At 44.0% G+C, this 12,013-nt stretch overlaps 2 protein-coding genes across 2 annotated transcripts in view; one reads left to right on the plus strand and one right to left on the minus strand.

Annotated features, from left to right (window-relative positions):
- Positions 1-4,404, plus strand: part of Ndufs4 (NADH:ubiquinone oxidoreductase subunit S4) — a 103,004-nt gene extending 98,600 nt beyond the window's left edge. The window contains exon 5 of the mRNA XM_006979437.4: positions 4,189-4,404. Within this exon, the coding sequence (XP_006979499.1) occupies positions 4,189-4,292 (104 nt within the window). The 3' untranslated portion in view covers positions 4,293-4,404. The remainder of the gene's footprint in view (positions 1-4,188) is intronic.
- LOC121822749 (uncharacterized) overlaps positions 1-12,013 on the minus strand; it is an 81,919-nt gene that overhangs the window by 15,305 nt on the left and 54,601 nt on the right. The window contains exons 2-3 of the mRNA XM_076551872.1: positions 6,074-6,223; positions 835-964 (exon numbers count right to left, since the gene is read on the minus strand). Of these exons, the coding sequence (XP_076407987.1) occupies positions 835-964; positions 6,074-6,223 (280 nt within the window). The remainder of the gene's footprint in view (positions 1-834; positions 965-6,073; positions 6,224-12,013) is intronic.

The following is a 12,013-nucleotide window of genomic DNA, read 5'->3' on the forward strand; positions in this document are numbered from 1 at the left end:
TTACTTTACCTCCACTGTCTACTAGACTACCATCAGCCTGCTTCCTAACCCTGTTGCTTTTTGTCAGACAAGTGCAGTCGCTTGTTCAGCTTTAGGAACAGAAAAACATGAGGGGAGACAGTTGTCCCTATATATCCTGACAATCAAGAGTGACTGGTGGGGCAGTCAGAGAGAGAGATCAGATCCAGACCACAGGTTTCTCCTGAACTGCATCACCATTGGTAATGTAGTCTAGCTTAGAGTTCTCAGGAGTAAACTAAACCAGGAGCTCATTTCTGTGTTTAAATAGTCCACTCTTCTCTCATGGCACTGGCCCTGACAGCATTTTGGAAGTCTATAACCAGAACAGATAATAGTAGAGCTACGCCTAGGTTCTGATGTAAGGTGAGCAGTAGAATTCATAGTATTTGTCAATATGTTCCCATTTCTTCATTTCCTTTCAGGACACCATTATTAAACTAGAAAGTATGTCTTGGCAGGCAGTAGGTGGTAATAAAGCATGTTTCTCACCCATCAGTTGGCAAAAAAAGATCATGCAATTCCCAAGTAATCTAACCAATGACTGTCATAACAAGACATAGAATCGACATTAGGAAATTTCTTGGTTGTTCGTTCCTTCATAGATGGAACAAGGTGGAGTGAGCACTGTGGGCACATAGACTTCATTTCCCAGAATTCTTAAAAGTCTTGTAAAAATACTTTTTAAATTGAAAAAAAAAATCTACACAATCAGGCTAAAAGTGGGTAAAATAAAAATGGTAACTACAAGATAAATAAATCTTTAAAAAATAAATATATATTTTATGTGTATGAGTGCTTTATCTGCATGTATACCTTTATTCCAGAAGAGGGTATTAGATCCTACTGTAGATGATTGTGAGCCACCATGCAGTTGCTGGGAATCGAACTCGGGACCTCTGGAAGAGCAGCCAGTGCTCTTAACCGCTGAGCCATCTCTCCAGCCCTACAAGATACATTTAAAGAAACTCGGTTTTACATATGAGGTGGACAGTGTATGGCTTTAAAGTCAATCTATTTTTCTATGTGTTTTATTTTTCTTTTATAAATAGATACATTTAATCTGGATATAAATAAATCATAACCAATTACATATAACTTTGTTTTTTGTTTTTCAAGATAGGGTTTCTCTATATAATAGCTCTGGCTGTCCTGGAACTCACTCTGTGGACCAGGCAGGCCACAAGCTCACAGATCTGCCTGCCCTTGCCTCCCCAGTGCTGGGATTGAAGGTGCACACCATCACTGCCCAGCACATGTAACTATATTATATGTATAACTTATTATCTATAATGCCTGCCCCATCAGCCAAGCAAGTTACAGATTCCAACAGAGCCCTCAGTCCACCGCTGGTGTTCTTGCCTCAGGGCCTAAGTAACTGCTTTTTCTTTACCTGACACCTAGTGCACTCCCAACATCCTGCAGGTTTTTTTTTTTTTTTAATATTTGATAGTTTTTTTATTTTATAATTTAATTTTACATATCAGTCACAGATTCCCTTGTCGTGGTCCCCCCAGGCTACCCCCCACTCCCATCTCCTCCAGGACAAAGACTCCCCTGGGGATTGAGTTCATCCTGGTAGATTCAGTCCAGGCAGGTCCAGTCCCCTCCCCCCAGGCTGAGCCAAGTGTCCCTGTATAAGCACCAGGTTCCAAACAGCCAGCTCATGCACTGAGCACAGGACCCGGTCCCACTGCCTGGATGCCTCCCAAACAGATCAAGCTCATCAGCTGTTTCACTTATCCAGAGGGCCTGATCCAGTTGGGGGCTCCTCAGCTATTGGTTCATAGTTCATGTGTTTCCATTCATTTGGCTATTTGTCCCTGTGCTTTTTCCAGTCTTTGTCTCAACAATTCTCGCTCATACAAACCCTCCTCTTTCTCGCCAATTAGACTCCTGGAGCTCCACCTGGTTGTTGTCATGCTGGAGACCTCATCCAGGCCTCCTGCAGATCTTCCTGTTACCTTCTCAGGGAAGGAAGGAAGGGAGGGAGGGAGGGAGAGAAGGAGGGAGGGAGGGAGGGAGGGAGGGAGGGAGGGAGGGAGGGAGGGAGGGAGGAAGGAAGGAAGACTTGCCATCTAGAAGTAATTAGAGTAGTCATAAAAGCATAGTATCTATATCAGCACCTTGATTACTATGCACTTGTTTAATAATTTTTCTTCCCCATTAGCTTTAAGAAATTTGGGAAGTTTTGTTTTGTTCTATTCCTTTGTTTACCTCCAGTCTCTAAAAATAGCCCTTCACATATAATAATCTATCATTAATTTACACAAATAGCAAATGTTCAGTAAATATCTATTGTATCTGCTTCATTTGATTGTGTTTCTACACTTATCAGCATTTGCTGATTAATGTGGAAAGTGCCTTAGAAGTTTGTAATATTTAAATGATCATGCTCGGACTAGTCCATTAACTCACCTATCAATACTTAATAACTAGGTTGTTGCTATTTATATCTAGTTCATTACACAGTCAGATTTAATAGATATCTGTAATGGAAATTTATTTATATGAATACTTTGACTAGATCCATTCCTCATGACAACCTTATAAAGTAGGTACTATTCTAATGTCTTTTAATAATGTTCTGAAGTGGAAATAACCATTTAATGTACTTGTATTTTATGAGATCAGTTTCTCCTAAACTGTAGTGTTATTGATGAGTAGGAAAGTATTCAAACATTTACTCTGAGAGTAATGTTGAGCACATGAATTAAATAGGTATTTTTATATGTTTTTTCTTAACCACTTTATTGTGATGAGCTCACATACATCACAATTAAGACAGCCATTCAAACATTTGCTACATCTCACAGAACTGATATACAGTGAGAAAGGTCATTCTGAAGGTGTGGAGCTTCCCTTGTAAAACCCTTTCACTGTTAATTACATTGTGTGCACTCATCCCTCACAAAAAAAGAAAGAACTGTGACAGTATTGAAGCTAGTCTAATGGTGACTTTGCCGTTCAGATTTCCCATTTCCTTATAGGTAATGAGCTTTGTTTGAACATTCAGTTCTAACAGTAGGATGGTGGAGAATCAAGGAGTTTAAAAAATTTAAGTATCAGATTCTGTGCTACTATTTTCCTTTCTTGAACAATTACAGTGGGATACTTTGAACTTCACAGGTCATGACCTATGGCATAATTGATAACTGGATTCCTGCTAAGGACCCACTGGCCTGAGTGTTACTCAGTGTACTTTACTCAAGTACTGCCCCCATAAAGAGACATTGGAATTTGTACAACCAAGAAGTCACTTGTTTTAACTAGATAATATGCAGTTTGGACATTTTATACATGATGATCATGGAACAGGATTCAAGAGGAGTTCTTTGAAGATGAGTCCTGAGAGAAAAGAATGCTAGGAAAGTGGATTTTGTAGAGAAAAAGAAAAGCTCTCAGAGTTGCTTAGCCTAAGGGAACATAGGGTAACAATTTGTTCAAGGAGGAGTGTTGGTTGGATTTTTCCCTTCTTTGCGGAGAACTAAACGGGACTCAAAACAGAGATGCTCTTACAAATAAGTCCAGTTTCCAAAGGTATAAAACACACACAAAAATGTGTTTGGACAGAAGATACAAACTCAGAAAAGAACATTTTTGACCAAAGGCTCTCAGTTAGTTAGGTTTGCCTTTAACTCTCAAGCTCAGGAGATTTTAAGTACAGTTCTCCAGGTCCCAACAGATGTTCGGATCCAGCTGGCTTTTAGTCCAAAAATTTGTGTTGTTAGTCTATGATTCGAACTAATGACAATCATTAAACAAATAGTAAGGGGACAGAACTTGTTCATCTCTCAAGGGGAATGTGTTCCAGACTGTCATAGAGACCTAGATCTTAGAGCACTGAGGTGAATTACAGTATTGAGTGGTTTTTTTAGTAGTTAAAGATGTCATATTTTAAGCCATAGTAACTAAGCATGAAATTCTAAGGAAGGAGAAATTAAATCATGGGTTACACCTTCACTTTGAAATACGACAACCATCTTCAGGCAACGTTCAGGAAACAAAGTACTAAATATTTATATTTCAGATGTGTTGACATTTATTCCTACTGATAAGTGAACATGAAATTATAAAAGTTAGCCTCTGCTTGCTGTGTTTCTTAAGCATCTTCATTAATTCTGTTCCTGTGGGTTTGTTTTGGTTTTATTTCTTTTGTTTCCTGTCTAGGATGGAGCTATGATGTAGAAGAGAAGAAGGTTCCAAAACCCAAGTCCAAGTCGTACGCTGCAAACTTTTCTTGGAACAAAAGAACAAGGGTGTCTACAAAATAGGTTGGCACTGCTGCATTTCTCCCTGACTGTGAATGAAGTCAGCTGGGCACTATTTATAGTCCGTGGATAATGCACCTCTTAATCTCCTAATAAATGTGACCTTTGAACCACAGGTACACGTGGCAGTTTCTGTTTTTATTGTTTGTGATGTCTCACACTGAACACATTACAATTTCCTGCAGAGAGATTTAAGGTGTTCATCCTCTAGGAAATCATAGCACTTAGAATCTACTAAAGCAAATGCCTGGAAACAGCTGCCGCCTAGGTGTTTTCTGGTTGCTTTTTAGAGCCACTCCCAAATCAGTTCTGTATAAACTCCAAGCCATAATTGCTATCCTGTCTGAGAAACTCTTTTGCCACAGGTAGAGGAGTGCATGGGTATTGTACAACCTGATAACCCTCAACCTAACTCCCTTACAGCGAACATTCTCCTTCTTCAATTGTAGCTTTCTATTTTCTCAGTGCTTATGGAAGTAAATGGATTTGTCCATACCACGTTCTGCCTTATGACATGCGCTGATTGTGAGTGTTTCTGGTGGAGATTTTTTTGTTCTTTGGAAACAAATATTCAAAACAAAATAAAACCGAGTGTTTTGGGACCTTTGGTGTTTTTAAACTGTTGTGCTTTTAAAATGTAAGTAAATACATTTTGTCAGTTACAACTGTGTGGCCTACATGATTACCCATGAAGCCATGCTGTCATCACGCTCTCAGAAAAATGCTGTGGCTATCTATGAACCCTCATAACCACGGTATCGGGGGGGGGGGGGTACTTAATGTTTCCCATTTTGCAAAGAAGAGGTACAAATCAAGACCTAAAAAGGATTAAATAATGGGCTCAGGATAACAGTGCTCCCAGATAATAAAGGTGATACTGGAACCGCCTGCTTCAAACCCATGTACCATGTAGCTTCTGGTGGCTACAGAGAAATGTGCTTTAGTAATAGCATGTTAGCTCTTCAGTGTGTAAATGTACATTTTCTTCATTATTTCATAGAAACACCTGTAACATGTTGCTCTAGCTCAACAAAGTGAATCAGAGAATACAGTTTTGTTTGGGGGAGCATATTGACAATCCTTTAAAAACATGTGAACACATATACTGCATTTCATTCTAAAAATGTGCCTCTAATTAAACAGCCAAGGGATGGACACAGAGATAAACAGAGATTTTCTGCAAAATTGTTTTTAAAAGCTAGTAAGCTGAAACAGTGTAGATATCTATGTAGCATGAATCTTAAAAAGTTCTTATAAATAAAATCAAACCCAGGGCCAGTTATTGGGGTAAAATGCTGGATAGTCAGAGAGACAGAACAAGCCACAGCTAACCTCACCTGACCAACTTCTCAGCTGATCTTGTTTCCTCAGACTGAAAGCCTCTGTGTCCTCATATCCGAATGGTTCTCAGCTGAACTGTGCTGCTCGAAAGCCTGAAGCTTAACCAGCCAAATGCTTAACCAGCCAAATGCTTCTAGTTTCTGGTCCTCACGCCTTATATACCTTTCTGTTTTCTACCATCACTCCCTGGGATTAAAGGCGTGAGTCACCATGCTTGGCTGTATCCTTGAACACATGGATTTCTGCCACTGGAATGCTAGGATTAAAGGCGTGTGCTACCACTGCCTATCCTTTATGTTTAATATTGTGGCTGTTCTGTTCTCTGACCCCAGATAAGTTTATTAGGGTGCACAATATTTTGGGGAACACAATACCACCACATGTCTAGTTGAAGAAGTTGAGGTGAATAGAGAATTATGGAACTATTAAAATAGAAGATGTACCTGTGCTAGGGAGAGATGGTTCAGCAAGTCAAAGCATCTGCTGCGAAGCCTGATGTCCTGAATTGAGTTTGATGCTGGGGGCCCAGGAGGGAGAGAGGACCAACTTCTGCAAGTTCTTCTTTGACCTTCACTAGCATGTAAGCATGCACACTAAGGAAAATGTTACAATAAAACAAGGTATCTATGTGAATTTCTAGAAGGGATGCCCAAGGTACATTTGTTGGAAAACCAAAAACTACCCACAATTCCAGAACCAGGTACTCTCCAGCCCACCTTTAGTGATCCAGCACCAGTGGCCACATTGTCACTAGCCACCAAATGCGACATATTTTCACTGTCACCATGAATCGCGTATTCTCCCTATTGCGTGTGTTATACCCTTTATGAAGCCCAAGCCTTCACCACAGCCTGTCCTCTTTCTCCTGTCCTCATTCAGGGGCAGCCCCTGCTCCCCATAAATCTCTCACGTGAGGTCTGCTGCATGGCATGACTTTGTGGCATTCCTTGACCATCTGATCACCACCAAAAAAAAACTAACATTGGTGCCAAGACTTGGTAGGATATCCTAGGGCCTATGCCCCCCTTTGGGGGGTCTAAGCTACACTGGGACTCTATTGCTTATCTCCAGTCAACCTGCACAGACCCACCTCTGACTCACCTATCACTGAGTACCCATCCAACAGCAGCAATTGGTAAGTTTTCCTTTGATGAGTGCAAATGCTTCCCTGGATCCGAGGGAGTAATCCTTGAAGATCCCCCACCCCTCTGGTATTCTTAGAGGTGGAGGTACCCTCAGCCACGATCGTTAAAGCTACAGTTGGCCCTCTTCACCTACCCCACCTCTGACCATTTCTCTTCAATTTTTGAGCATGTTTTTGGCTTTTGGCTTTCCTTGAAAGCCCTGGTACTAGATACCCAATCTCCTCAGGCTTTTTGCTCTGACCCCAAGAATGCAATGATGACTTACTGAATGGCTGTGTCTTCCTTGTTCAGTCCCCCCTGAGTCCTGGGGATCCCTTAGGCTACCTTTCTCTCCTCCTCACCCATGGGAATGGTGTCATCCATACCTTCTGGCTCCCCTTTGGGATGCCTCTTAGAGGACATGCAATCCCTCGGCCCAGTGCCTGACTTAAGGGCCTCTAAAGTTATCTGCCTTTGCAGTCAAATCTGGCCTCGATATCTGTGGTAGTTTGAGTTTATTTGCCCCCCTCTCATAAGCTCATAGGGAGTGCCACTATTAGGAGGTGTGGCCTTGTTGGAGGAGGTGTGGTCTTGCTGGAGGAGGTTGGATGACACACTTTTAATCCAGACCTTGAGGCTAAAGGAAACATCTTTAATCTGGGCCACACCTTCTGTTGGACGTGTGTCACTGTGGGGCGGGCTTTAAGGTCCTTTTCTCAAGCTTCAGTCAGTGTGACAGTCAGTTGACTTCCTGTTGCCTCTGAGTCAAAAATGTAGGACTCTCAGCTCCAGCACCACATCTGCCTGCATGCTGCAATGCTCCCCTTCATTATCATAATGGACTGAACCTGTGAAACTGTAAGGGAGCCACCCTCAAATGTTTTCTTTATAAGAGTTGCCATGGTCATGGTGTGTCTTCATGGCAATAATAAACCCTAACTAAGTCAATATCCCTTAGATAATCACTCAAAAAGCTGCCTGGTGGCACCCTAGATCCCGGTATTATTCAGAACCTTTATAACTACTGCCAGCTATTTGGAAAATGGAAACAGATTTTCTATGTGCAATCTTTTTATTTTTTTAACCTTTGCTCCAAGCCTTCCTTCTATTCTCCATATTCCCCCAACTGAGCTCCTTTTAGCTATGAAGTCTGAACAAGATGATTCCTACCCTACTCGTGATCCCGCTAATGAGGCCCCCTCACCTTTACCAGCCTTGACCCATAGCTCCTTCTCTTCCTCCAGCTCCTTTGGTCTCCTCACTCTCCAGCAGTTGGCTATTCTAACCATCCCATCCAAGCACCTCCTTTTCACCCCACCAGCAACTTGCAGTCCCCCTGCTACTCACTCCCACTCCACTGTGGGACTCCCTCTACCTCTCTCAACCCGACCTAACCTGGCCCCCATTCTGCCTTTGCAGGAGGCTGCCAAGGTGGACACCCTGGTCAAGGTACATGTCCCTTTTCATTAAGTGAACTCTCAAATAGAAAATGAACTGGGGACTCCTAACTGCTCTACTTCCATTAAAGAATTCCAATATATCACCCTATCCTATAGTCTCACCTTCTGTGACATATATATATGATTCTGACTAGCAACCTACTTCCCAAAGAGCACAGGCAAGTTTGGGGACAGGCTACAGCACACACAAATGAGATCCACCAAATTAACACAGCACACCTGACCGGGGCTGAGATGGCCTCAACTGGGATGCCCAATGGAACTGCAATACCCTAGGTGGCATTCTAGCTAGAGATTGATTTACAACATGCCTCCTTTCCAGTCTCCATAAGGCTGGCCTCAAACCAATCCAGGACAAACGGGAAAACACATCTCAATTCCTAGAATACCTTACAAAGGCCCTCTTAGAATATACCAATCTAGACCCCAAAAACCCAGTGGGTAAACAACTCCTCATGACCTATTTCTTTTTCCAGAGTATCCCTGGCATTAGGGCCAAGCTTAAGCATCTGGAGAGAGGATCCCTAATCCCACAGGCAGAAGTCTTAAATGCGGGCCTTTAAGATGTAGCATGATAGAGATGAAAAAGCCCATAAACAGAAATACCAAATGCTGGCCAAGGCCAGTCAACCAGCTTCAGCAACTGCCCAGGCTCCCTTGCCTCCTAAGGCTCAAGGACCACTAGGTCCCTTCTTAAAATGTGCTCAGGAAGGTCACTGGGCGCAGGCCTGCTGTAACCGTGCAGGCCATCCCAGCCATGTCCAAAGTGCCATCAAGAAGGACATTGATCTGTTGACTGCCCCCCTATGTCCCTCAAGACATGGGGACATCAGACCCAGATGGCCATCCAACCAACATCTTAAACCTGGAGGCTGAAGGGGATCCCATCTCCCTTGGCCTAACCAACCACTGTCATCTCTGACAGGGAGCCCTTGGTAGTCATTATGGTATCAAGGTAGTCCGTCCCCTTCCTCCTGGACACTGAGGACCCTTACTTGGTCCTGAGAGAGCTTGGAGAACCCACCTCTCCTTCTTTCCCTGTTGTCAGGGTAGGGGGACAGTCTTACAACCTCATCAGATCCCATCACTCAATTAATTGTATTTTCAGGAGCATTCCTTTCTTTCCTTCCTGGTGGTGCCAAACTGTTCCATCCCTTTATTGGGAAGGGATCTTCTAGCCAGTGGAAGACTCTATTTTCTTTTTTTTTTCCCCCATTTGCCAAGCTCACCAGTAGCCTCTCTCCTCCTCCTAGCCACCCAAACTACTGGTTCCAACATGTCATCTCCTTTGCCAGCCTCCTGGGTGAACCCCCCAAGTCTAAGATATCCAAAACCCTCTGCTGCCAAACACCATTCCTCCATTGTTATCCAATTACTGGACCCTACCCAGTACACCCATGCCTAGTACTCAGTCTCACTCTCCAGCACCTCGGGGAACTTAAGCCTATCATCTCTGACCTCCTAAGAAAAAAATTGACTTTACCCCACATCATTCTGTAGCACCCCATCTTGCTGTTAAAAAGTCCAGTGGGGCCTGCTGCCTGGTTTGAGATCTCCATCTCTTCAATTCTGCAGTGGTCCCCCTTCTAACCCTTACACATTCCTTTCCACTACCCCTCAGGGACCTCCCATTTCTCGGTCCTGAACCTCAAGGACACCTTCTCCTTGACACACCGTCACAACCATCTTTGCTTTCCCCTGGGCTGACCCTGACACCCAGCTCTACCCAATTCACCTGGACTGTCCTACTCCAGGGGTTCCGAGACAGCCCACACCTATTTGGCCAGACCCTGGCCCCTGATCTACTCTCTTTGTCTCTCCTCAAATCTAAACTTATACAATATGTAGAACACCTTCTCTCCTGTGGTCTGTCCCTACGAATTAGTCAAACTGACACCTCTGCTCTTCTAAATTTCTTGTCCAGCCAGTGCTATAGTCTCACCATTTATGGTGTAGCTGTCTGCCCCTCAGGTCACCTACTTGGGCCTAACCACTACCCCAAACCACAAAGCCATTTCCTTGGATAGAAAACACCTAATCCAGTCCCTCAAGTTCCCCTCTACCAAAGAGATTTCAGCATTCCTAGGAATAGCTTGCTTCTTAGACTCCTGGCTCCCCTCCTTTTCCTTCCTTGCCCACCTTCTATGAGGCAGCTCTTGCCTCCTCACATGAACCCCTTCTCACACCCATTACCAAGCCCTTTCAGAAGCTCCAGCAGGCCCTCCTTCAGGCCCCAGCACTATACCTTCTAGGCCTAACCCGGCCCTTCTCCCACTGTGTAACAAAAAAGAAGGCTGTGCCCATGGAGTCTTAGGCCACCAATTGGGACCTTCCTTTGCACTTGTGGCCTGCCTGGCAAAGAAATTAAGACTTTACCACCCAGGGATGGGCACCCTTCATATGCACGTCAGCAGCTCCTCATTCATGGACCTAAAAACTAAATTTTGGGTCACCTAGCACTGTCTTCTCCTACAACCTGTTCCACCTGTTAATGTATAAAGGCTTACAACCTCTCCCTCCCTCCCTCCCTCCCTCCCTCCCTCCCTCCCTCCCTCCCTCCCTCCCTCCCAGGTTCTCTCCCTCCAAGGGGCACTAGTATAAGATGCCAAACTTACTTCCAATCATGCCCACCTATCATCTCAAATCTTCCCCGACAAAACACCAACTACTCCCTGTCTCATTCTTGCATTGAAACCTTAAGAGGAAATACTGCCCTATCCCTCGCACACACAGGAGGGCACATTGCCTCATGCCATCTACACCTGGTCATAGATGGCAGCTCCTTTTTATACAAGGGGGCCTGAAAAGTGGGCTATGCCATAGTGTCAGATACTGAGGTGGTTGAGGCACAGGTACTCCCTGCCCATCCCTAACTAATCAACAGGATGAACTAATAGCTCTTACCCATGCCTTCCATTTGGCACAAGGATAATCCCTAAACATCTACACAGACTCTAAATATTGCCTTCCAGATCCTCTTGTCCCATGCTGCCATCTGGAAAGAGTGCAGACTACTTAGAACAAAAGGAGGATCAATCACTAACTCAGACCAAATTATGGCCATGTTAAAAAGCCTCCCATATCCCCACAGCTATAGGAACTGTCCACTGCTGGTCCCACCAGACCAACAATTCCATCATCTCTAAGGGAAATAATTGAGCCTATGAAGTGGCTAAAGCTGTGGCCCTTGGAGGCCCAGACCCATCTCACCCACTCCAGGACATGCTTGCATTATCACCCACATCCCACTACCACCCTCCTGACATGTAACAAATTCTGTCCTATCTACACCAGCTCTTTCAGCCTAATAGCCAAGACTTGTCTCACTTCATTAAAGCCCAGCCATAAGGGTTTGTATCTCTTAAGGCTATTACTGCCTCTTGTAAAATATGACAAATGTCAGACCCCATCTCCAGATACCACAGCCCCCCTTTTCCTACTCACCAGGCCAGAACAGACTGGCAACTTGACTTTACCCACATGCCCACAGTGTTAGGTATCTCCTGGTCTTGGTGGACACCTTCTCAGGTGGATAGAGGCATTCCACAACAACAACAAAAGGACTTAGTCTCCAACCTCATTCCTCCCTTTGGACTCCTCACATCCTCCAGTCAGACAGTGGCCCTGACTTCCCCTTCCAGATTTCCCAAACCCTATCTAAAGCCCTCAAAATCCCTCGGCATTCCATATTCCATACCATCCCTAGTTCTTGGGAAAGAGAAGAAATTCAACGCTTCTTAAAAAATACCCTTGACGCCAGGCAATGGTGGCGCATGCCTTTAAACCCAGCACTTGGGAG

The sequence above is a fragment of the Peromyscus maniculatus genome, chromosome 15 (assembly GCF_049852395.1).
Source record: "Peromyscus maniculatus bairdii isolate BWxNUB_F1_BW_parent chromosome 15, HU_Pman_BW_mat_3.1, whole genome shotgun sequence".
NCBI classification, from domain to species: domain Eukaryota; kingdom Metazoa; phylum Chordata; class Mammalia; order Rodentia; family Cricetidae; genus Peromyscus; species Peromyscus maniculatus.